Consider the following 25,780-nt stretch of genomic DNA (forward strand, 5'->3'; position numbering starts at 1 on the left):
CATTGTTCAGTGTTCCTCCTTTTCCCTAAATGTGGAAAGAAGAAACAATCTACAGATTAAAGACCCTTCCAGGGCAGAAAGAGGACACAGGGCTCTCCAAGTCTCCTTGGAGTGTCTTCAATAGACTCTGTCACCCTGCCACATTTGACTCGGAGGACACTTGTCAGGCAGGATGTCCAAAATGTTCTCATCAGAATATTTCCATAGCAGAGGAGAGTGATTTTATACCAGACCGGGCAGAGGTTCCTAATTTACCAATGCAGTGGAAGTCCCATCTGTCGAACTCCACATGAAGCATACCAGCTTGTATTGCTTCATGATTTTTAACAAGATCTTGCTGCCTTTCTTTGGATGATTTGTATCTTTTCCAAGCTGGGATTTCAGTGGTGGTTTGGACCTAACTACTTCATAAATAGAGCTGTTAGATATTCTTTTTTGGGCCTGGGGATACCATGGAAATTTTACCAAGATACCAGGGGCTCTGTGAACCAAGGAAGTTTGGCAGTGTCTGTCCTAGTGGATTACCACATGGGCACACTACCAGCCCCAGATTTCTCTTCAATCTGCTCGTTTTGTGTTACCAGTGCATGCAAATTCTACATTCCGTGGGTCATAATATATTCATTGGCTCCCCAGCCATTCTGTGGATAGTTATCAAGCATTAGATTGTGTGTCAAGCTCCATGCCAGGAAAGTATGACCCATGGGAGTGACGATCAAGTTGAGGTCGTCAGACCCCCAGGTCTGAAGCCAGAAGCGACTAAAGGAAAAGCAGCTCGTGCACATGTAAAGGCACTGGAGCAGGGATGCAGAGGCTCAAGTAGAGGAGATGGGTGGGTGTCTGTGTGAGTTTCAATGTGAAAACAGTGGCTCTGTATGGAAATCGTGGTTTAACAGCCTGTTTAAGGCTTCAGCCCCAGGTACACTGGTCCTGTCCTAGTATGTGAAGCATGGGGGTAAGGATTTTCCTTAACTTCCTTGCCAGTCCTCCCTTTCCACCATGTGCCAGACACAGAGGTACCTACAATACTATTGTTTGTTCAGGAGCCCACAGCAGAGCAGGGGAGAGACCCGTGTCTGATGAGTCATCCTGCTTAGATGGGTACTGAGCACAGGCCTCCCCTGGGAAGCTGGGGCCCCTTTCTAGTTTTTACTCGGGTGAGCTGCACACCTCCTGGGAGCCTTCAGTTCCCCATAGTAGAAGGAGGCCTCAGATAAAATGATCACCAGGTCCTTCTACTGCTCCTCTGCAGCTCTTGTCTGAAGTTTTATGCCTTGCGGTCAGTGCTGCTGGGGACATTCTCAGTGCTTTGGGGACCCCTGAGTACTGACGTTGTCCCGCGTTCTGGTGGGGCCATAAGGCCAGAGCCCCACCCTGGCATGCTGCAGGGAGTCGGCATCCCAGCAGACAGCACCTAGTCGTTTCCATGAGGTGCGAGAGTGCATGGGGTCCTTACTCTGAGCTTGAGGAGAGTGGCCTGGATGCTGAAGGATGCAGTAAATGCGAGTATTAGAGCCAGAGTGAAGGAGAGTGAACAAAGCCTCAGCAAACTGCAGTAGTGGTGCTTTGCAGGCTGTAAAGCCACTCAGTAATCTGTGTGACAGGTGTTGCCAACCCACCCACTCCAGAGTCACGTGTTCATCTTTTGTTTTTTAAAGATTTTATTTATTCCTGAGAGACAGAAGCAGAGACACAGAGGGAGAAGTAGGCTCCACGCAGGGAGCCCAATGTGGAACTCGATCCCGGGACTATAGGATCACGCCCTGAGCCAAAGGCAGACACGCAACCACTGAGCCACCTGGGCGCCTCGTCCCATGTTCATTTATTCAAGTTGATATTAGGCGCCCATCATCTGGCAGGCTATGAACAATGTGAAGTCTCTGTGCTTGTGGGCTGACCGTGCAGTCAGGGAGATGGCCAATGGGAAGAACGGGTAACATAATGCCAGGTAGTGATCCGTGCTGTGAGTGGGCTCAAGGAGGGAGAATAACCAGAAACTATACTGAGGAAGAGCCTCTCTGAGATGGTGACATCCCAGCAGAGACCTGAATGAAGAGGGAGAGAGAACCCTACAGATAACTAGAGGAACAGAGTCCAGGCCATAGCATCAACATTTGCAAAGGTCCTGTGGCAGGAGCAGACCTGGAGGCCTGAGGGGTAGCAGGGAGGCTAGTGTGATTGGTGAGGCGTGAGGAAGGGTGAGGGGCCAGACCCTATGGAGCCTGTAGACCAGCTAAGGCCTTTAGATTTTGTGCTAAGTAGGACATGGAACCATCTGAGGCTTTGCTTAGGGACATGATCTGGCATACTTTTAAAAAGGCTCCCTCTGGCTACTGTGTGGAGCAGGCCCCTGAGGAGTCTGTGGTAGTGGCCTGGGCGGCTAGAACCAAATGTAGCATGGGTGGGACTGTGGATCCCCTGCCCTCCAGCACACCATCCCTGCAGGAACTGCCTGTGGGACCAGCTTTCTCAGGTGGTGCAGGCAGCTCACATATGTGTCAGGAAATAGTCACTGGTCATTTTGCTTCATGGCTACAAGTCTCCCCTCAGTAAAGGGGCTGGGTGACCTGACCCAGAGGGAGAAGTGTGGTGGGACACGAAAGTGACATTGGCTGCCTGCTGCTACGTGAGGGATGCTGGCGGGGCCTTTCCTGTGTTGCCTGGACTCAGAAGGTCTACGTGGCATGACTCTGTGGGATGGGTCCTCTCCCTCCATGGTTCTGTGAGAGCTAAACACACAGAAGGCTTGTGGGCGTGCCAGACAACACTGGCAGGGCTGAATAGGAAGACGGGCTGAACGAACATTGAATAAATATTCAGCGTGCATGAGTTCATCCTTAAATATAAACAGTGCTCTGTGTGGGTGCTAGAGTTAAATTTGTCCTGTAGCATCAGAGAGCAAAGAGGATGCGTTGAGATTATCGCAGGAACTCGGCTGTTCGAAAAGCACCTCGGATGAATGAGAAGGCAGAGGGCCATGTTCGAGGGTCCGCTCGGAGTGGGCCCATGCCCCGCAGGCCCAGGGAGGGCAGAGCTGGTGCCCGGGCCCTCAGATGCGAGTACAGCTGGAGGGGGTGTGGGAGGCCCTGGTGTTTCCCAGCAGCAGGGACAGTGGATGGAAGTCAGATGTGAGGCAATCTCCCATGCCTGAGCTTCTGAGATGTGAGGAAGGCTTCCCCACTGAGGCTGGGAGCCATGGTTGTGGTGCAAGCAGCCCTCTTGGTAACAGCGGTGATTGCAAAATGGAGCAATGCAGTTGCAGAGCTGAGCTGGCCTCATTAAAGGCAGAAGTGTGCTGCCGGGGCTTTAGGTGCTCCACACTGACCTTCATGGACTCAGATCTGCTTCCCTGCCAGGTTTCAGGGGCAGCAGCACCCGCTGGGCATCTTTCGAGGGAGTGAACGAGGTTGGCGTCCCCAGGACCACTCTCAGGGTCAGTGATTCACCAGGACTCACAGAACTCAGAAAAGCTCTTTTACCCCCATTACAGTTTATTATGACAGAAGGATGTAGCGTGAAACCAACAAAGGGAAAGGCTCCACAGGGCTGAGACTGGGAAAAACCAGGCACATGCTTCCAGTTGTCCTTGCCCACTGGAGTTCTAGGGGTTCAATGCTCCCAGCAACTGTGCATGGCCACATGTATGGAGGATTAGCAACCAGGGGAGCTCCCTGGTGCCTTGGTGTGCAGGGTTTGTATCTGGAGTCAGCCTTGGAGGCGTGGAGCATTGCATTTCTAACCTTATCTACTAGGTCTCCAGCACCCCAGAGGTCAAGCCCAAACGATGTGATTCAGAGCCCTAGGCGGTCATTCTGAATGACATAGTTAGCAGGAGCTATTTTCGTGGCCCAAGGTCCCAGGGGTACAGAGACACTCATCAGGTGGCACATCACAAGGCTCAGGAGTGATTTCCCAAGAGTCATCCAGGGGCCAGTCCTAAAGGTCTTTGGAATGTGCAGGGTGTGGGGCAGCCCAGGGGGAAGGATTTGTCTCCAAGCGACCCCCACTGTGATGGGGAACCAACCCTTCTAAGCCCTTGTGGGGCTGGAGGGTGCTCAGTGGTCCAGGGAGTCTGTAGCTTCCATTCTCTGTGTATGCAGGGGACCCAGTACCAGCTCCAGCTGTAGGATACCTGTGGACATCATGGTGCCATTTGCTACTTTGATTTCGGTCCAAGGCTGTAGCCATGTCATGGAGGGGCCAGCCGTGTGTGGGTCCAGCAGCTTCTGTCCACAGTGCTTTGCCCGTTGCTGCTACTCCTTGGGGCATAGAAACCCTGGCTGAAGCTTTTGGGATTCAGGGTGTCCCCTTGCAGGCTTCAGGCTACTCCCCCACAGGCCTCAGGCTGACCCTACTTCTCCCAGCTGATACCTGATCTTTCTCTCCCCTGCAGTTTCCTGTCAACATGGAGGACTCCAGTATGGATGCCAGTGCCACCGTGTCTGAAACTGTGGTTGAAGAAGTGTCTCTTTTCAGCATGACAGACATGATTCTGTTTTCACTCATTGTGGGCCTCCTGACCTACTGGTTCCTCTTCAGAAAGAAAAAAGACGAAATCCCAGAGTTCACCACAATTCAGCCAATGTAAGTGATCCAGCTCAACATCCCTCTCTCAGCCTCCTGGGGCCCGTCCATCAATCCTGGCAGCGCCCTGTCCTTGGGCCTGGGTCACGAGGGAGCCAGGCGAGAGATACGGGCTTACTTGCAGCATTCTGGGTTGAATCGTGAATGGTGCCTCCTTGGTGCCCTATGCTTCAGATCTCCCTTGATCCCTTGTGTTTGCACATCGTGTGGGGACTTACAGGGTTCTTTCAGGCCTGTTTCTTGTTCATGTTTCTTGATGGAACCTCACAAGGCCTATTCAGAGTAGAGGGCACTGTTCCATGGGTAGATTATCTGAGGCTTGGGGACATTAAAGATCATCAGAGCTACAGTGGCACCCAATTAATATTTCACTTCAGGATCTTATCTTGAGAACCGATGGGGCGGAGAGGTGCTGTTTGCACAAGGCCATACAAGGAGGGAGATGCAGATAACTGCCTTCTAGTCCTGTGGCCTTACTGGTGGGGACAGGGTGGCGCTTTGCTGCTAATGAGTCTTTATCCCCTACCGCTTGCCAGTGTCCCTCATCAAACGAAGAGAGCAATCTCAAGTAGAGCTCGGGGGGCAACAGCAGAGGAGGAGAACTGGTTTTCTCCTCTCCTTGAGCCCCACATTGAACATTTCTGTGACTGGATGCGTGGGGAGTTCTTGCTCACCCTCAGGACACCGCTGGGTGTGGCACTGTCTGCCTGGAGTTTGCGTCAGATCCCATGGATCAGGGCTCAGTGCCACAAGCTCCCCGTCTCAGACACCTGCTGCGAGTGCCCTCATTACCTGTGCTTCCCACCAACCAGCTCTAAGTCAGAAGTTCCCAGAACCCCCTCCTCAGGTGTGAGTCATTTGCTAGAGTGGCTCGAAGAGCTCAGGGAAGCAGTTTACTTACTAGGTTATGGGTTTATTAGAAAGGAATAAGTCAGGAACAGCTAGATGGAAGAGGTGCAGGGGACAAAGTATGAGGGAGGCTCTGGAGCTTTATGCCCTCCCCCTATGAAGGGGTGGCAGGCGGGGAGCACCATCCTCCGAGCGCCTGCAAGGAAGTATTCAGCAACCTAAAATCTGAAGCTCTCCAAACCCTGTACTCTTGGGTTTTTATGGAGGAGTCATTACATCAGTGCAGTTGTGACTGATGAAATCATCTGCCACTGAGGGTTCATTCACCCTGTGGCCCCCTCCCCTCCCCAGAGGTCAGCGGCAGGCCTGAAAGTTCAGACCCTCTGATCACATGGTTGGTTTGCCTGCCAACCAGCCTTGTTCACAGGGGCTTTCTAGAAATTGCTTTATTAACATAAATTCCAGTGTGGCTGAAAGAGTCTGGTTATGAAGAATGGGAGACACCTCTGTTGCTCTTATCACTTAGGAAATGCCAAGGGTTTTAGGAGCTCTGTGCCAGAAACGGTAAAGACCAAAAGCTTATTTATTATAAGTCACAATGTCATAGACAGTGTCCTGCTTGACCTTATTAATAACATTGTGTTCTTTTAACTTTACTGATTTTTTTTTAAACCTTCTATAAATCTTCCTTGGAAGAAGGTTTAAGCAAAAAGAGTCTAGCCCGGAGCAGGTCTCAGGTACAGGCCCCAGGGCCACACTGAGGCCGAATTCCCCAGGCTGGGCAGGCTGGGGACTCAGGGTCATATCGGCTTCTAATTCTCTGTTCCAGTTGTGGTGACTATTTCCTTTCCTGGAAAAGTTACAGCCTTCAGACATCACAGCTGATATTCAGAGAACATGGTCCTCATGCCACGGACAGCACAACAGTTTTCCATTTTAGAAAGCTCAGCAAATCTCTCCCAAGGTCCCCCTCTGTCCTGGGGTGCCACGAATGAAACAGAGGAAGTCTCTTGTTCATTGAGCTCACAGACTGGTGCTGGTGGGTCCTGGGCAAGACCTTCCCTTCATCCTGCCTCAGTCTCCCCTCTGCAAAGTGGAAGCAGTGACTACATCCTCGAGGGCTCATGTGAGCATTAGGCGAGGTGACAGTGAAGTCACCTAGCACATTCTTGATGCCGGTGGCTGCAGAGTGTGTCAGAGCATATTTTGTGTCAGGCCCTGCACTGGGCCCTGCAAGAAGATCAGGGTGGTTTTACATGAAAGAACATGCGCAGTCAGGATGTTGGGAGGGACTTCATAGAAAGGCTTTAGAAAATGCTCTTGTGTGTGTTGTCTAATTGGGGCCTTTGTCTCACACACGAGGCAGGCCAGAGACACGGGCTTCAGAAAACTAAGAAGGAGGGACCGGGAAGGTGTGCTGAGGGAGGCCGTGTGGAGCGGCCCTGGAAGGTGCCGTCATGCCCTGGGGCTTGGAGTGGGGATGGCAGGACCAGCCGATGGGCAGGAATCCAGACTCCTGTGCTGTGGCTGGTCTAGGTCCCTTCCTGGGGTAGAAAGTATTTGGGGGAAAAAATGTGGTACTCGAGGTAAGGGACCCTGTCCGGTGGCCTGTGTTTTCTCGCCTGTGAAGCAGAGGTGTCTTCTGCACTTGTGCCCCGAGTGAGGACATAGGTGTGCAGTGGGAGCAGGTGGAGCCACTGTCCTCCCCGTCACCTCTCCGGCCTTGCAAGATGTGCCTGAAATAAAACCAGTAGACTGGGAGTGCTAGTGGCTCATAGGTTCTGTCTCTTTGCCAAGGCAGGAGATTGGGTTTCCTTCTTTTTAATGGTGAAGTTCCAGCTTCTCCATGAGGGGTCTACACGCTGCCCAGGGCCTCTTGTCCTGTACTAGACCATGTGGAAGCCTGCAGGGGCCAGGTTGCCTGTGCCCTCTGCAGGGACCCCTTCCCAGTGCAGTGAGTCTAGGCCCCAGAGTCAAGTGACAAAGGTTTGAGTCCTGCCTCTACCCCCTAGTGGTCATGTGACATTTCCCATGACTTAATCTTCTCGAAACCGTGCCTTTGGCTCTTAATGGAGCCTTATCTCCTGCGGCTGTAAAACTGAAATGCCATAATCATCAGTGAGTGCTCCGCCCAGGTCCATGTGCAAATGGCCATCCCCCGAATGAGACACGTATTATTATTTTTCTCCTTACTATTAATATCCTGCCCAGTCTAACCAGAGCCCTTCAAGGAAGGCTTTTTATCACCCCACTTTGCAGATGAGTCAGTAACCTAGGACCGAGATCACCTAACTTACAGATAGCGGAGCCAATCATCAAGCCAGACCTGCAGACTCTGCAAGCCACACTTCCCCCTTCGTCACAATGCCCTTGGCCTCTTGTGATAGTGCCGATGCTCTATTCACGCCTGAGAAAATGGACTCAGAGAGGTCTCTCAGCTGGGATCCCGGGGCCACAAGCCTCGCCCTCCTGCTGTAAACCCCGCACCTCTGTCCCTGACCACTTCGGTCCCCAGCCAGCACCAGTGGTCCTTGCCGCAGCACAGAGCCTCTGCGACCACCAGCTCCATGGGGAATCACAGGGCTTAGTGTGGGGACTGTGCGTGGCCCCGGGCTGCATGGTTAGCATGGTGTGGAGCCGCAGATGTGGACTAGGCAGTCGGAGCCTGATGGAAGTGTGTTCTTTAGAACAGTGGAAGGATCACATCCTGATCAGGGGTTCCAGGTGAGCTGTGTGGGGGATGGGTGAGAGCTGTTGGGAGGTGGGTAGAGGGGGCGCTCCAGGAGGCAGACCCGAGAGAAGGGAGTCCCAGGGCCTTGCATAGCAAAGGTACAGTTTTTTGTTTTTTTTAAAGATTTTATTTATTTATTCATGAGAGACACAGAGAGAGGCAGAGACATAGGCAGAGGGAGAAGCAGGCTCCCTGCTGGGAGCCCAGTGTAGGACTCAATTCCAGGAACCTAGGATCATGACCTGAGCCAAAAGCAGACGCTCAACCACTGAGCTACCTGGGCGCCCTGCAAAGGCCCAGTTGATGGGACACAGGGACCTGGGTGTGAAGAGCCAGGGGGAGTCTGTGCATAGGGCAGCCGCTCAGAGCCAGTTTGGGAGTTGGGGAGACAGATGATGCCTCTAGGAGTAGCTAGGCAGGGCTGGGGAGCTGAGCAGAACCCAAAGTTAAGAGATTTGGACCCTTTGTAAGCAGTGGGGGTTGGGGTGACTAGGGAAGAGAAAGGCTGGGCTGCTAGAAGGAAGATCGTGACTTTTTTAGGCTTTTGTTTTTTGTGTTAAGGCTGAGAGTGAGCTGTGGTTAGCAGGGTTAGGCCACTTGCCATTCCTTTGTCTGGTCCCTGTGGCCAGCTGGGAGAGATGGGTAGCAAGAGACCAGGGAGAGTCAGAGGGCAGGTCAGTTCTGGAAAGTCTGCGTTGTTTTGGTCCATCACCTTCCTGCTGAAGTGTATGTGGCACATAAACGTAAAAGTACGCACAATATGAGGCCCCTGTTGTCTGTGTCACTGAGCATGCACCCTGAGGTTTATAGGGTGCTCTTTGGTCTCATTTGGTATTCCATTATGGGAATAATCATGATTTCTTCATTCTGATAATGATGGACATTCCGACGATTTCCAGTCAGGAGAACATTCTAGTAGGCATTTTGGGTTCCCACACACGCTTCTGTACCACATGCATTATAACCTGCGATTGGCAGATTTGGATTCAGCTCTAGTGGATCCTGCTAAATGGTTTTCCGGTTTGTCCCAGCGCCTGGCCCCCCACCAGCATGTCCCAGCCTCATACTTTTCTCAACTCTTTTATCATAGCCGTGTGAATAGGCATGTGCCACCATCCTATCTTAATTTGTGTTTCTCTGAAGACCCATAACCTTGTCATATGTTCTGTTGGCCATTTAGATATTTTTTTGTGAAGGTCTGTTTGTTCAAGACTTTGCCCATTTCTCCCACTGGGTTATCGGCCCCATTGATTTGTCAGGATACTTTATATTCTAGATAGGAGGCCTTTGTTAGATAAATGTTCTGTAAATATCATCTTGCTTCTGTAACTTGCCTCCTTACTCTTACTCATGTCTTTTGATGATCAGAAGTGCTTGACTTAGACTAAGTCCGATTACTCGACCTTCTGGTTGACCTTAAGAAACTTACATTTATGTGCCACATATACTTCAGCAGGAAGGTGATGGACAAAAACAAAGCAGACTTTCCAGAACTGACCTGCCCTCTGACTCTCCCAGGGTAAGAATTCTTATCCCAGAGTCATCAAGATGTTCTTTTTATGTTTTCTTCTAAAAGCTTCCTTGAGGGGTGCCTGGGTGGCTCAGTTGGTTAAGCATCCAACTCTTGGTTTCAGCTCAGGTCATGATCTTGAGATTGTGAGATCAAGCCTTGCATGGGGCTCCATGCTCAGTGGGGGGGTCCACTTCTCCCTCTCCCTCCTCCCCTCCCCCTGCTTGTGCCCTCTCTTTCTCTCTCTCTCTCAAATAAATAAGTAAATCTTACAAAAAAAAAAAAAAAAAAAAGCCTCCTTGGTATCCTTGGTATAGCTTTTGAACTTAGACCATCCAGCTAACACTGATTTGACATTGGCCAGTTGCATGTGGCACTTCAAGGCTTATTTTGTCATCTGCAGGCATCCATCCATTGGACCTGGCACAGGTATTGAAAAAGGCCCTTGTCTTCCCAATGCCCTTGACATTTCCATGTAACTTGTAGAACCAGCTTGTCAATGTCCACCAAAACCAAAGGGGGGGATAAAGCCAACCTTACTGGGGCTTTAGTTGGGATTGGATCATATCTGAATTAATTGGCACCTTACAATATGGAGTCTTCTGGTATACGAACACAGTTGTATGCCCTGGGGAGGCCTTTTGAACTGTTTATAATAGCAATTAAAGGCTTGTTAAAGAGAGCAGCACATTCTCTTAATGATGCTGGTAATAACTCCAAAAGTGGCTCTTTCCAAACCACTTCCACGTAGTCCTCAGCCTTCCCCCAGCTTGTGCCCTTGGACAGAGAGTTCCATGCCAGGGTGGCTCCTGGTCGAAGGCCACCCAGGGTATGTTGGTTCCCATAGGAGTCTGAAGCTTCAGGGGTCCCTGGTATGCCCACTTTGCTCACACATGGAACATAGCAGTCTGCAGAGAGCCCCCATCTTGTCAGATGGACATTTCTGCCTCCCATAGTGCAGAGAGGGCACTCATCCCTGTCTGGGACGCTTGAGTGGGACATTCAGAGAATGGCTGTTGAATTAGTGCTAAACCTGTTTCTGCGGCTGCCTCTGGGGCAGACTGGCCCACAGGCTGGCCTTAGCTTACACAGGTGTTTTAGATTTTTAAATTAGAATATTGTTTTAAATTAGAACATTTAGGGGCACCCAGATGGCTCAGTTAAGTGTCTGACTCTTGATTTCATCTCAGGGTCATGAGATCAGGCCCCATGTTGGGCATAGAGCCTGCCTAAGATTTTCTCTCTCCCTCTCCCCCTCACCCCTCCCCTAAAAAAATTAATAAAGAGTAAATTGGAACATTTAAATGAGAACATTGAAAAGGTTGGCACATAAAGCCCAGATTTATAGCTAATCTTGAAAAAAAATCAGACGCTCTGGGTCCCCAGTGATGCCCGCCAGCAGTGGTGCAGCTCAATAGGGCCACCCTTCTAGGTGGGCCTGCGCACTGTCCCAGCCCAGGCTGCTGGTCTCTTCTGCTCTGTTGGAGGTGAGGGACAATGTCGAACCCCCCCACAGACACACATACCTCGGCTTCACATCTGGTGCCCGAGAGTACTTTAAAGAAAAACAAAGCTTTTTGTTGTGGAACATTTCAAACAAACCCTAAAGCATAGAGCGTAGAAGAGTGAACTTGAGCACCAGCACAGATCACTCAGCATCAACAGCCTTCTATCCTGTGTAGTCTTGTTTTCTCCCCTCCCTTCTGTTCCTGGCTTTTTTTTTTTTTTTAATGATTTTATTAATTTACTTGAGAGTGGGAATGAGCAATGAGCAGGGACAGAGGGAAAGAGGGAGAAGCAGACTCCCCACTGAGCAGGCAGCCTGATGCGGGGCTCAACCCCAGGACCCTGGGATCATGACCTGAGCAGAAGGCAGACACTTCACTGTCTGAGCCCCTCAGGTGTCCCACTCCTGGCTTATCTTAAAGCCATCATGTTTTATAAGTAGTCATGCAACCCGTGTGAAATCTGAATAAAGGAATCCTGATTTTGGAGCAAATTTGGAAATCTTTCATACAAAATTAATGACCTGTGTAAACAGTTCAGTCTTCTAAAATTCAAAGGCCCTCCCTTTTGAACACAGCTCAGGTGCTGTCCTCACAGCCCTGAGAGCCAGCCACAAGCTTCAGGATCCTCAGATACTCAGTAGTATTTGTTTATGGTTCCTGATTAGTTGGTACATTTTTTAAAACACTTTTTAAAATTTAGGATCTAAGCAAGACTACATCTTGTCTCTCTCTTGGGGGGTGAGGTATGATGTATAATTTACATGCAGCCAAACACACCTTTTTCAAGTTTATAGTTTGGGGCACCCGCGTGGCTCAGTTGAGTGTGCAACTCTTGATCCCAGTTCAGGTCTTGGTCTCAGGGTTGAGTTCAAAACCTCATTGGGCTCCACACTGGGCATGGAGCCTATTTATAAAAAAAAAAAAAAAAAAAGTACAGTCTGATGAGTTCTGCTGGAGGCATGTGGTTGTCTAACCACTATTACAGTTAAGACAGCACGTTCCTCCGTTCCCCAAATTCCGCCCCCATCCCTTCGTAGTTAACGCCCCACCTTGATTGACCATGATCTTATTTCTTTCCCTGTACTTTTGCCTTTTCCCAAATGTCCTGTGAATGGAATTATGTAGCTACAGCCTTTTGTGCCTGGCTTCTCCCTCTTCCCCTTAACACCACAGGAAGTTTCTCTCTGGATGGGCTTCCCCTCCATCCCTGGTAACTCTCAGCACCATTTTTTGTTCCAGAAACCAGATCGTTTGTTTCACAGTTTCCCACAGTCTGGATTTTGCTGATTGCATCCCACTGGGGCTTGCTGCTGAAAAGCCACAAAGGAGCCCATTTTCCTGTGTGACCTTTATCTGGGGGCTTGCACTCAACCGAAGGGCCAGGAAGGCGCGGAGTCCAGGCTGCCAGCCTCATTTCCATCTGTCTGGAACTTTCAAGTGCCGGCAGATGAAAAGTGAACCAGGGTCCTTCCACCTCCAATTCAGGGTCACTTCTTCTATAGGGAGGTCCTGGGCTCTGCCAAATGTGAAAATAGAAGCACACACGAGTTGTACAAAGAGGCAGGAGTGGAGGAGAGGCTTCTGTGAATGGGGAGGGTGGACGGTGCCCAAAGCCTCCCACTGTCAGGGGAAGTGGTGGGAAAGGGGGTTGGGGTATGCACACCACACCCGCAAGCGCAGGGCTGGGCTTTTTTTTTTTTTTTTTTTTTTTTTTTTAAGATTTTATTTGTTTATTCATGAGAGACACAGAGAGAGAGGCAGAGACACAGGCAGAGGGAGAAGCAGGCTCCATGCAGGGAGCCCAGCGTGGGACTCCATCCCAGAACCCCAGGATCACGCCCTAAGCTGAAGGCAGATACTCAACCACTGAGCCACCCAGGTGCCCCAGGGCTGGGTTTTCCACCACCACCTGACCACGAGGGACTTCATGGCCTCTCCTTCCTCCCCGTCCCCTGATGAGATTGGAGTGATTTTGCCATTCTGCCTACCACATACTACTCTGAAGGTGGCCTGTCTGCCGATCTGGGTGTCAGTGGACATCTTGACCTCGCTAGGCCGCACCCAGGGCTCGCTGCTGGTAGCTCCATTTCTGTGCCAGGCACCAGGGCGCAGGGATCCGCTGTGTGTCCTCGTGGGCTCATTTGCCATTGGGAGAGATGAGTGTGTCCAGAGGTGGTGGAAATGCAGAAGAGGGCCACCCCCTCCCATTGGTAGGTATGTCAGGACTGCGGTACCCCTGGACTGATTCGGGAGTCTCAATGGAAAGCTGGCATTGACAGATGGGCATAGATGAGGGCCGGGCATAGATGAGGGCCGGCAGCACACAGAGCAGGACACATGGAGCAGAAGCGCGTGCAGAATCTCAGGGCGAGGACCAGTGGGGCTGCTCTGGGAAAAGTGAGTCTGGTAGAGCCCAGGTGGAGGTCACCAGGGGAGTCAGTTGTCATGAAGGGAGTTGAGGGTCGCCAAGGGAATTGGGGGTCATGGAGGAGTCAGGGGTCATTGAGGGAGTCGGGGTGGTGAAGGGCCTCAGAAGTCACAGGGGAGCTGAGACAGGAGAGAAGAGGCTGGGGGTGAATCTTCCAGGGCCTTGGGCCCTCCTGGGAGCCGGGTAAACTGGGACAGCGTCCTGAGAGCAGTGGGCCATTAAAGAGCAGTCAGGGTGGCTTGGAGGAAGGTCACCTAGTGGCACTGGCATTGACCAGTGGGCATTGGCCAGGGCCCAGGTGCCTGGGAGGGAGAGCGGGGCATGAGAAGCAGAAAGTGTCAGCGGTGCAGAGAAAGGGTTCTGTGCCAGGGCTTTTCTTTTTTTTTTTTTTTTGCCAGGGCTTTTCTAAAACAGGGTTCTTGTCCCCATTTGCAAATGGCAAGGCTGAAGTGACAAGAGCCAAGGCATCAGAGCAGAGGAGGACTCTGTCACTGTCCCTGGCAAATAACCCTGAGCAGGGCCATGGCCCTGTGTCTCTCGCTTTCCTGCACAAGAGCACTGGCCCTGCCTATACCCAGCCTGCCAGAGTCACTGCCCGGGCGTCTGCAGGGCAGAAGGGCAAAGCCAGCGTGCTGCCCCATGTGCTGGGGAGGCAGGCCACCCGGACCACACACAGCAGGTATAAAGGCCTGACCTGCGTGTTGGTGAACACATGTTGAAGGCTGTATGGGGGAGGGGGGATCTCCCTGAGGGAAACAGCAGCCCCTTGGAGCCTGAGAGCACCCCAAATGATGAGGGCTGGGGATTCCTGAAGATCCCTGGGAGGGGCCAGGAAGTGCTCTCTGAGTGTGTCCAGGGACTCCCATAAGCCGTGCTTGGCTCCACAGGGCCCGTGGAGGCAGTCGGGAAATGCCAGGGCTCTGGGCTTTCCTGGCCTGGAGTTGGCTTCCTGCTCCCCTCCCCTGCCCCCACCCAGAGCCTCGCTGTCCTTGGCCGTGAAATAAGGATAGAAGTCCTTGCCCACTTGGCACGGGAGGGAGGATTAAATGAAATACAATATAGACCTCCTTGAATACTAGCTGGCAAACAGTAGGCACTCAGCAAGTCAGAGTTCCCATTCTGTGTTTTGGCTTTGACCCAAGGCCTCCCATAGTGCTTGAACTTCCCGCCTGCCAGAGACCAGCCACAGCAGGAGGCGCCCTCCCTGCTGGGTGCTCCCCTGCTGGTCCGTTCCTGCTCTTTTGGGCGGGAGAGCTACTGGTTCAGATTTAAGCTTAAGCTCCAGCGAATCACTTTGTTTTCAGCAAAGGCAGCTCTTGCAAACCGTTCACTGTCAGCTACAGGGTCCTGGGACTGTTCTGCCTGCAGTGGAGAAATCTGGGCTCGCCTGGTGACCCCATCCCAGCCAGCCTGACCCCCCCCACCCCCACCCCACCTCTGCCCGGCATGTGGCGGCTCCCTGGGGAGCACAGAATCTGCTACCACACCAGGCTTTGGGAGGCAGCTATTCCACAGCAGCTGTCCCCTGTGTCGCCAAGGGCAGGGCAAAGTCTCAGGAGAAATTCATGCCATAGAGAATCACACTTGAGTTGGGAGTTCTGCAAACTCCTCTGCATGTTGGCCAGGACTGGAAATGAAATGAATCTCACTGGGACGTCTTGATTCATCCCTTACCAAGTGACTCAGGGCTTTCGTGCACCCTCCTTTCCATCCTCCCCACATGGCAGCCTGCAGTTGACTTCTGAGGCCCGCACCAGAGGGCCTTCTGCTCCCAATTTAGGAGTGGAGAGCCCTCATTGGACCCGCGTGGTCTCTGGGCCCCCAGCCTGGGCCAGCTGCTGCCTCCTCCGCTGGCTTTCTGTATTTGGGTGCCTCTGAAGGCTGCTTCTTGGGAGGAAGCGTCACAGCAAATGTGGGGGCCCTTGTGTAGGGCACCTGCCCCCTGTGCAGCGGGAGGGTACTGTGTGGCTTCTCTGCACACACGCTGCTCCCAGGTGGCCGCCCCGTGTCTCGGGCTCTGTGGCCCACAGTTCTTTTGTGAGGAGGAAGACGGGAACCAGAGCTAATTTAATATGATCCTGAGGCGCCCTGGCAGTAGGATCAATGTGGCTTCCTTTGTGGAGAGACGGCCCTGCCATAGCAACCTGCGCAACTGCCTTCTAGTGTCTCGAAGAGCTTTATTCAACCTCATGACTTCCTTTTTTTTTTTTTTTTTTTAATTAATTGGGAAGGGGGGAGGAAGTAGGGAGCAAGGGCTCTGGTATAAACAGTTACCAAGGAGACCCGAGTTGGGGTTGGAAAGGTTTTCTCCTTCCCTCGGTCCATACAGAAGGAGGAGGGGTGTGTGCCCAAACGCAGGGGATCACGGGAGGTCTCAGGCTGGAGTCGCAAGTCCTCCCTGTTCCTGTGGGGACAGATGCAGGCGGGGACTCGGCAGAGGCTCCACCAGGGCTGGGGTGTCTGGGGCCTTCCCAGAGTTCACGGCTGGACTGCCGGCCCGGCCAGCACTGCGGAGGGATGGACAGAGCCCGAGTTTCTGACCGCTGGCTCCCTGCCCGTTTCTGGGAGGCAGCTGGAACCTGCCTTTAAGTCCTGGGGTCGGGAGAGAAGCCATGGGGTGCACGTACTCCTCTCCGCGGGATGAGCCCACCCTCAGAAGGTCAGTTCCAGATGTGGTGTCCCTGCGGCTCCTTCCTGGGCAGGGCTGCCCTGGAGGCGTGAAGAGGGTGCCCTGTGGAGCTGATCAGCAGAGCTGGGGCGGTTCCCCGGGGGCTCAGCGGGACATGGGGCCAGCCATCCCTTCCGTCCCGGTTTGCAGGCTGCATTTCCCAGCTCCCGAAGGAAAGGAATTTGGACTGGAAACCAGAAAGGCCCCAGTCACCGATTCTTCCCCCTGGAAAAGAGTGGGTCCCAGGTGCACAGCCCTGTGTGAGGCTGTCAGGCGGGGTTGGGTCGAGCCGGTTGAGGCACCCACGTGTGCACCCACCTGGAACAGGTGAACTCTGGCAGCAGGGCTCTGCAGCCCGGGGCAGGTTCTGCTGCTGCTCGAGGCCGCGTGTAACTGGTAGGAAGTCAGGAAACTGCCGAGGGTCATGTCGGGGCGGGGACTGGAGGCACAGGGTCCTCCTTAGCGTCCTCGGCTTTCCCTTTCCCCGGTGCAGCGCGGTCTGCCCTGCATCTCTGGAAGCCACCCCGGGAGCCCGGGGAGAGGGTGGGAGTGTCCCTGCTTCCCCAGGGGCTGAAGCTGTTGGAGGGGCCGTGGCGGCACCCGAGGGCCAGCCCATCTAGCCCGCCCTGGAACGTTCCCAGCCAGACCCTGCCCCCACTTCCTGAGCCACCAGCCTGCCACGCACCCCGGGAAGCCAGAGCTGAGCTCCGCCCCCCCCACCCCCCGCCCCAGGGGCCTCATCCAAGAGCCCATCGGCTGCCCAGTTTCTGTGGCTTTGCTCTGGGAGTGGTTTTCTGTCTCTGAGAATAGAGCTCAGTCCTTCCCGGAAGCCATTCTAGTGTCTTCAGACGCCCTGCGGGCGGACCGTCTGGTCTTCGCATGTGCCACCTGGTGCCGCTGAGTGTCGGTGACGTCAGAGTGATCCAAAGGGCTTTCTTCTCAGGAACAGCCTCTTTATCCCTGAGAGTTGACTGTACCCCAGATGCTGTACGGGGAGGGGAGGCCACAGAAGCCAAGGCACAGCGCTTTCAGTAAGACGGTTCCGAGGCCTTTCGAGGCTGCCGCTTGTCTGTCACAGGCCTGTTTGGTGGCAGATCCAGGATTCAAGCTGCCTCCCCCGCTTCAGGGGGTGGCCCGCTCCCATCCTCCATGATCGTCCTCTGCCTGGTGGGAGGCCCTTGGAAGGCAGAGGCTGGCGCTGGCTCTCACGGGGTAGTGGGGGCATCCCCCGTGCCTTCTTGGAGGGAGTCTCAAATCCCCCTTCCTCAGATACAGCTTCTAGAACCTCAGTCCTAAAGAAGAGACAGGAGTTGGCTTTTCTGCTAATGGCAAACTGTGATATCGGGTGGGTGAGGAACCCTCCAACAGCCTTCTCAGGACGACCCTCGTCCCCAGAGGCCGTGCTCAGTGCTGGGCATGGTGCCGGGTGTAGAGGCCCAGGCAGCTGCCCACGCCGCCCCCACTAAGCCTCAGATGGAATGATGAGTCGGGAACGTGGAGTCAAGGCCTGGATGGAGGCCTGTGCTGCGTTAAGATGTGAGCACAGCCTTCCCCTGTGGACAGCAGGGAAAGGTGCTCTGAAGAGGAAGCTGTACGTTGTGTCTTAAGGGATACGTAGGAGCTCGTGGGACAGAGGAAGGACATTGCAGGCAGCAGTGCCCAGCGCAGCGATGAGCGGGAAGTCAGCGTGGCCCAGGGCATTTGAAAGGTGCCAGACACACTCCACATCCGAGGCCTCTGTGCTCCTCAGAGTAGCTTCTCTCATCTAGCCTCTACCCCGGGCTTCGCTACTCTGATTGTCCTCCCCAGACAGAGCCCTGCAGATCTGTGTGTGCCCATGCATGTTTCTAAACCTGGGATGTGGTTTTTATTTTCTTGGTGCAGAAATGTTCCGTGCTTGCTGCAGGAAAAAGGGGTTGGGGAGGTGGGAATATAAATCATCCACAGAAGGAAACAAAAAAGACAGTCGCTCAGCCCTGGCAGAGAGCAGTTAGCCTGCCGATGTGTACCCTTCCATTCCGTGCCTCTGAATCAAAGTGGGGTCGTGCCACCTGCATTATTCTGTAACCTGCTGCTTCCCTTTAGCGTATTGGGAACATCCTTCCCCACCTGTAGATGTGATCGGCGCTTCCCTGTGCGGTATCCCCTGTCTAGCCTCTCCTTAATTCTTAGACGTTGGAGTTGGCCCCCCTCTTTATAACTGTAAAATGTATTTATAATATGAAAAAACAAAATTGGGAACATCACTGGAACCACCTGCCTCATATTCTAACCCTGCGATGTCCCCTGTCAAGGTCCTGGGGTACCTCTCTGTAGACCCTGTTTCTAGGAATAATTAATGGCATGCATCCCCTTTCATTAAGGACAGAGACTCTTGTTTTGATCCTGTGGGTCTTGCATCCTACCCCAGAGGCCACTGCATGTGAGGGAGGCCGTGTGGTGATCAGCACTGGGGAGACTCAGTGGGGAGTCAGTCCACACAGTGACCAACTCCTACAGTGGTGTGTCCATGTGCCGTGAACTCACTGGCCATGGTTGAGAAAGTAGGAAGGCATTCCATATCAGCGAAACTTAAGCCCCAGCGCTTTTTCATTGTCAACTAAATGCATTTTGTTTGTTTCTGATTTTTGGTTGAGGGGAAATTCACACCTCGGAAACTTTGCCATTCTGACCGTTTTTTAAAATGTACAAATCAGGGGTCCCTGGGTGGCTCAGTTGGTTAAGTGTCTGCCTTTGACTCAGATCATGATCCCAGAGGCCTGGGATCGAGCCACACAGCTGGGAGTCTGCTTCTCCCTCTGCCTTCCCCACCACCCCCACTTGTGTGCTCACTTGCTTACTCCTCTCTCAAAAATCTTTTTAAAAAACGTCCAAATCAGAGGTGCCTGTACAGCCGTGGCACTGTACATATGGAAATTGCATGCAGTTTTGCACTTGTGCTTCTCTCACAGTGCTTCATCACTAACGTTTGGCTTGCTGGCTGATACCGAAGCATCCATTTACACTTGAGTTTATGTTTAAATGTGGGTCATGTGTTCTCATGGCTCAGAATTCAGAAGGCATGCAGCAGTGGGAGTCACTGCACACTGCACGGTCTTCATCACACAAGGATGCCGGGAGAGCATGTGTGTGAGCGCACATGTAGCAAGCATCCTGCTCCAGGCAGAACATAAACTGGAAGGGCCAGAAAGATGTGGCTTCTCGTGGCAGGGCAGGGGCAGGAGCTGGACATGCGGTCTGAGATGTCCAGACACCAGACCCTTTTGGAATGCAGATCAGAGCGGGGAAAGACAGAGGGTAGGCCTGAGGGCCTCCAGGCTTGCTCTCGCCCTTGCCCTGCTGCCATTAGGGGTGGGTCTGCCCGGGGGGTGCTGGGTGGGGTGATGGAGAGTCAAGGAGGGTCTGTTTGGGTTCCTGGGCACCAGGGAAAGACGGAGGGTGGCCCTGAGGGCCTCCAGACTTGCTCTCGCCCTGGCTCTGCTGCCATTAGGGGTGGGTCTGCCCGGGGGGTGCTGGGTGGGGTGATGGGGAGTCAGGGCCTGTTTTGGGTTCCTGGGCAGCTGGGCCATGTCTGGGTTGGAAGGTCTTGGCATCCGGTCCCTCAGCTGACCCACAGGTAAATGCTCTTAAACTCTGAGGGGCCCTGAAAATGACCCCGGGCCTGTACCCAATTTAGTGAAAAACCTAGGGCAGCGTAATAGGAACTTCTGATACCTTTATGTTTGCGAAATCCTGTGTCTAAACAGCTTTGCAGAGTCATCATAGATCTTTCCACAGACTGCAGCTGTCTAGCCCCAACAGGTACCACTTTTGTGCAGCTGTCCCTGCGTGTGTGTGCTGGCACTCCACGCCGACTTTATTACACTTCCCATGCACAGGAGGCTGCAGGATGTAGTGGAAAGGGCAAAGACCTGGGAGCCAGAAGGGGACGGGGCCCTGGCCTGACCCGTTACTGGCCACAAGGACTGCTGTTAGGCCTCTGGCAGCCTTCCTGTAAGGTGGGCGTCCAGGCCCCCTGAGATCCTGCGCGTGTGGGACACAGCACTCCACCCTCTCTGTCCTTTACTTCATGTGACATTTGCAGAAGCCTTCAAAGTGGTATTTGCTAGTCCCGTTTTCTAGCTGAGGAGCAGTGAAGCGCAGGTCGAGTTCACTGGGCTGTGACTCGGCAGGCTGGGTGTGGCAGTGCGAGCTGCCCGCTCCGGAGCCCCTGCTCTGCCCTCCGCCTCGTTGCACCTCTGCCGGCCTGAGGGCCTTGGTTGTGGGGAAAAAGTGAATTCTGGAAGCAAGTAGTGTAAGGAAAAACTTTATTAAAATGTAGTATCTACAGAAAGGTGCCCACAGAGAGATGATCTTACCACGTGAATGAGGAGTCGTTACTACCCAGATCAGAGTGCAGACTGTTGCCGGCACTCAGGGAGCCCCTGCTGTCCCTCGCCAGGTCCTGACTCTGGTCCCTGGGGATTAGTTTCTCTTGATGGGGACTTTGTATAATGATGTCGGACAGACGGACACTTACACTCTCTTCCATCTGCCTCCTCGCTGTCAGCATCACACCTTGGACTCATTCATCCCCGGGCATGTTGTGATCATGCATACTGCACAGGAGAACATCCTGTTGTACAAATAAGCCACAGTCCGTCTGTTCTCCTCTGGGTCCTGTTTGGCACCCACATGTCTAACGCTGCCGGAATGTTCCGTGAGTGTATCTTGGTGCACAGGCACCAGTGAGCTCTGTCCGGTGTCCACCGAGGAGTGAAGCGCTGAGTTATAGGTTTAAAGAAGACACCGCCAGGCAGCATTCCAGAACATCTGTGCCATGTCCACTCCAGCAGCTTCGGCTATAGGTGAGGGGTTAGCCTTTCCTGGTCGGACCCCTTCTAGTAAGTGCGCGGTACATCTTGCTGTGGTTTTATTTTCTGGTTTTCTGGTAACTAACAACGAATGATGTTCCCGACAATAGCATTACTCTTTAAGAAAGCGCTTGCTTGTTCAGGTCTTTTGACAATTTTCGTCTTGGATTGTCCATCTTTTCCAGTTGATTGGTAGGGCTTTCTTATGTTCTCAACCCAAGTCCTTTGTCACATGTGCCTATGTTGCAGCATCTCCCTTGCCACGGCCCACCTTTCATTTCCTTAGTAGTGTCGTTTTGAACCACATTTTAGCGTTCAGACTTGTCACTTCATTCAGACAGGCTGTATATCACACATCCCAAAGATTTGTCATTCAGAGGTACATTTTGTGCTCCTTGCTTTCTTAGGCCTGAGGGTCCCTAGCTAGGCTCACTGGGCTTTTTTAAATTATTTTTTAATTTACTTCTTAAATTTTTAAAAAACATTTTATTTATTTATTCATGAGAGACAGAGGCAGAGACACAGGCAGAGGGAGAAGCAGGCTCCCTGCGGGGACCCCGATATGGGACTTGATCCTGGGACTCCAGGATCACACCCTGAGCCAAAGGCAGACGCTCAACCACTGAGCCACTCCTCACGTCCCTATTATTTTTTTTTAAAGGTTTGTTTATTTGAGTGAGAGAGAGAGAGAGAGCGCGCGCGCGTGGGAGGGGCAGTGGGAGAAGGGGAGAGAATCTCAAGGAGGCACCACATGGAGCATGGAGGCCGAACAGGGCTTGGTCCCACAACCCCAAGATCACAACCCAAGTCAAAACCAAGAGTCAGATGCTCAACCAACTGTGCCACCCAGGTGTCCCTCACTGGACTTTAGATGGCCCCGCAGGCCTGGGGCAGGGAAGAAGATAAAGGAAAGGATGAGAAATGGAAGGGGGGCAGGAGGCCAGCAGCTAGGAGGTGGAGAGTGGGCAGGCAGTGGTGCTGCTGGAGAGGATGAGGTCCAGGGCTCTAGAAGGTGCCATGGCCACAGAGAACAGGTCCCATCTATGGGGATGGGAGGGGGCCCTTGGGGGTGGCACAGGAGTCTTTCAGGTGAGGAAGTGGAGTGGGAGCAGTCGGGCCGGAGGCCACGGGGGGCACGGTGCTGAGGGCCATCACAGAGGGAGTGGTATACAAATCTCACATCCCTGTATGGCGTGGAGAGGGGAGCGCCAGGTGAGGCTGGGGACAGCTTCTGAAGGGACTTGCATGCCCCAGTCTGTGGCCGTGGGAGCCTGTGGGGATTGGGGATGAGGCAGGGCCATTGGGACCCTAGGCAGGATGGGGAGGGGCGGGACTGAAGTCCTTGATCCTTCTTCGTTCTCATCGATCTGGGGCCGGAGGTTCCTGCTCTGATAGTGGCAGGGTCTCAGGTGGCTTTGGACTCCCTGCAGAGGACATGGGGAGCCGGGCCGGCAGGGAGCTCGGGGTCCTGCCACTGGGCCAGAGGCTCTCCTGGCCTGCCCGCCGTGGAGCAGCTCAGCCAGAGCTGGCCATGTGTGTCCCATGCCCATCGGGTATTTTTGTCTTTCAGGACTTCTTCTGCCAAAGACAGCAGCTTTGTGGAAAAGATGAAGAAGACGGTGAGTTTTCGCTGTGTCTGTGCCCTTTATGGGGTGGGGAGGGGGTCATGGCCCTGGTGGACCGGGGCGGAGGGCACCTTCACTGGACAGGAGGGAAGAGTGGGCGCAGACATACTCGTCTAACTAAAGCCTCGAAGCTGCTCTGCTTGGCCAGGACAGCATACTCTTCTTTTCTGGGTGTTTCCTTCATGAACACTGTGAGCCTAGCCCCTCCCTCCCACACGGGGGGGGGGGGGGGGGCTGTCCCTGTGCGCGCTCCCAGTCCAGGCCCAGCGCCGAGCAGATGGATGTAAGCCTAAGCCTCACAATAGCTGTGGCCAGAGCACAGCCACGGTGTTCTTTGTGTTCAAGTATTTCATTTTATGGGAGAGTGCTGCATTCACATGCTTAAAATCCCAAACAGACTGTTCAGGGGGGAGCCTCTCTCCTGTCACTGCCACTCATCACCATTGTTCTTAGCATTTTGTGGATCCTTCTAGAGCCTCTGCGCACATACCAAAAAAACCCTAGACTCTTATTTTACACCTTTTCAAAACACAAAAGGTGGCATATTACATGCACTGCCCTAAACCATGCTTTTCTTTACCTTTCTACTTTTAAACTTTCTATCTGTGTTGGAGCTCCTTTGATAGTAATTCAGAGACACCACCTCCTTTACTGTGGCCGCATCGTGATTTCCTTATGTGACTGTGAATACGATCATTTGTTTGGACTTTGCCCTGTCAAGGGGCACTTAGAACATTTCTGACCTTTAGCTCTTAGAAACCATGCAGCTGCGGCTCTGGAGACCACTGTCCACATCTGTAAATACAGTCCGACCCCAGAAGGGGAAGTGCTAGATCCAAAGTAGAGTGCATTAGTAATCGTGATAGAAGCTGCCAGATTGAGCCCCCACCCTGCGCCCCCAGGGTTGCACCAGGCACTCTCATTAGCAGCGTGTGCAAAGACCTATTGCCCCACAGCCTTGCCAGGAGAGTTTATCATCCAAGTTTGGAGGTTTGCCAGTTTTCTAGGTTTTAAAAAAAAAGCTATCTCTGTGTATTTCTAATTTACGTTTTTCTTATGAATGAGTTTCAGCAGATTTTCGGATGTTGTGATGGCATTTCTTTTTTTATAGATTCTCCTCCATTCAAATCTTTGGCCCACCCTTCTGTCGGGATTGATCCTTCTCGAGGAATTCCTTTAAATGATTAAGGAGATTATCCCCTTGTTTGTGACAGGAATTAAAAAATATTTTTCCCACTTAATAGTTTGTATCTTGACCTGGGTCATCGTGTGTGTGTGTGTTGCTGTGTAGAAGTTGTACAGGGCACTTTATTCCTCCTGTGACCTCTGGACTTTGGGTTATTTGCAATTTGGATCATTAAAGAGAAAATAATTCTTGCACATTTTCTTCTTAGTGTTTTTGAGTTCTCTCTCGTTCATAATTAGAATTCAGTCTATTGAGAATTTATCCTGGTATAAGATGCGAGACATGAACCCAGGGCTACGTCTTGTACCCACTAAGCTCCATGTAATAGCATCTGTCTTTCCCCACTAGTTTTATCGAATACATAATTCCCATACATATTTGGTTGGGCCTTTTTCTATATTTTCCTGCCCCAGCACTTTGGCCATCTGCGGACAGTATCCTACTGAGGTTTAGAAAGCTTGTTTTAATTTCCATATTGCTAGGAAATAGCACCCCATTCTTATTTTCCTGGCCATTATTTTATATGTATTTGTCTGGGGCATCAGCTTTAGTGAGATACAGCTCACATTCCATACAGGTCACCCTTTTGAAGTATATACTTCAGTGTTTTTAACGTATTCCCACATTTGTGCCAACCACCACCACAATCCATTCTAGAACATTCTCGTCACCCCAAAAACACCCTGTATCCATTAGCAGCCACTCCCCACCCCCTAACCTGCTCTCCCTCAGCCCAGAGCAGCCGGTTCAGCCACTTTCTAGGCCCCTTAGAGAATTGCCGGTTTGGGACCTTCTGTATCTCAGAATCATTCCATATGTGGCCTTTCGTGGCCAGCGCCTTTCACTGAGCCTCACGGCTTTGGGCTCCATCTGCCTCACGGCATCTCTCCTCCTCATTGTCAAGTAACGTTCCAGTGGAGGAATTTCTTTCTCCACATGACCTCGGGATGAAGTTGTGGAGGTACAAAGAGCTGTTCGGATATCGCACCTCGTACTGGTTCCCGGATCGAGGAGGGGAGAACTGACCTCCTGTCTGTTGAGGCCTCTGTGCCGCTCACTTTGGTTGAATCCTTCATCGGTGGTTTCTTGCCAGTTTTCAGAAAGCTTATTTTGAGTATTTCATGTGTTTTGATGCCACTGTAAACGTTTAGCTACTATCTTATATCCTTTTTTGTCCCCTTAACCTGAAATCATAAGATTTCCTGTTTCACTAAGTAGTTTTTGTAGTGATTATTTAAAAATACATTTTTAGATGATCTGTAGGACATTCGGGAAATATAAAAGGTATGAGAATGCTTTAGGGCAATTATAACCCATACGTTTTCTTTTGTCCTTTGTACCCTCACGTTAGGACTCTGCACACAAACCAGAGAGCACCCCAGGGGTTGGGGGCACTGGAGCCCTACCATAGGGAAACCTCATGTCCACAGAAGGGCCTGGAAGGTGACCTGTGCCTCACTCGCACCTTTCAGATCTTGCAGAGCATGTCCAGTGGGCTAGACCTGATTTGATGCACCCCTGGCCACAAGGGAGTCTGGGTAATAGAGGTCCGGTTTCTCAGCAGCTGCGGCAGAGGCCATGGGGAGGAGGCAGGTGGAGTGAGGAGCGTGGGAGCCCATCCACTGGGTACCTTTCCTATCGTCTAGATTTGTATAATGTGGATTTAGGAATCGCCCACGGTTCTCCATTTGGTATACTGCTTGCGAGTCTCCCCCTGGCACACGCACGTGTGTGTGTGTGTGTGTGTGTGTGAGAGAGAGAGAGAGAGCAAAATGCATAGATGTACACGCAGTGAGTCCAGAACAAAATGGGAGTGTGCTATACATCCTATTTGTTCA

At 52.4% G+C, this 25,780-nt stretch overlaps 1 protein-coding gene across 1 annotated transcript in view; it reads left to right on the forward strand.

Annotated features, from left to right (window-relative positions):
- The first annotated feature begins 4,405 nt into the window (after positions 1-4,405).
- Positions 4,406-25,780, forward strand: part of POR (cytochrome p450 oxidoreductase) — a 28,218-nt gene continuing 6,843 nt past the window's right edge. The window contains 2 exon segments of the mRNA NM_001177805.1: positions 4,406-4,584; positions 22,702-22,750. Of these exon segments, the coding sequence (NP_001171276.1) occupies positions 4,406-4,584; positions 22,702-22,750 (228 nt within the window).

Source organism: Canis lupus, chromosome 6 (assembly GCF_011100685.1).
Source record: "Canis lupus familiaris isolate Mischka breed German Shepherd chromosome 6, alternate assembly UU_Cfam_GSD_1.0, whole genome shotgun sequence".
Lineage (NCBI taxonomy): Eukaryota > Metazoa > Chordata > Mammalia > Carnivora > Canidae > Canis > Canis lupus.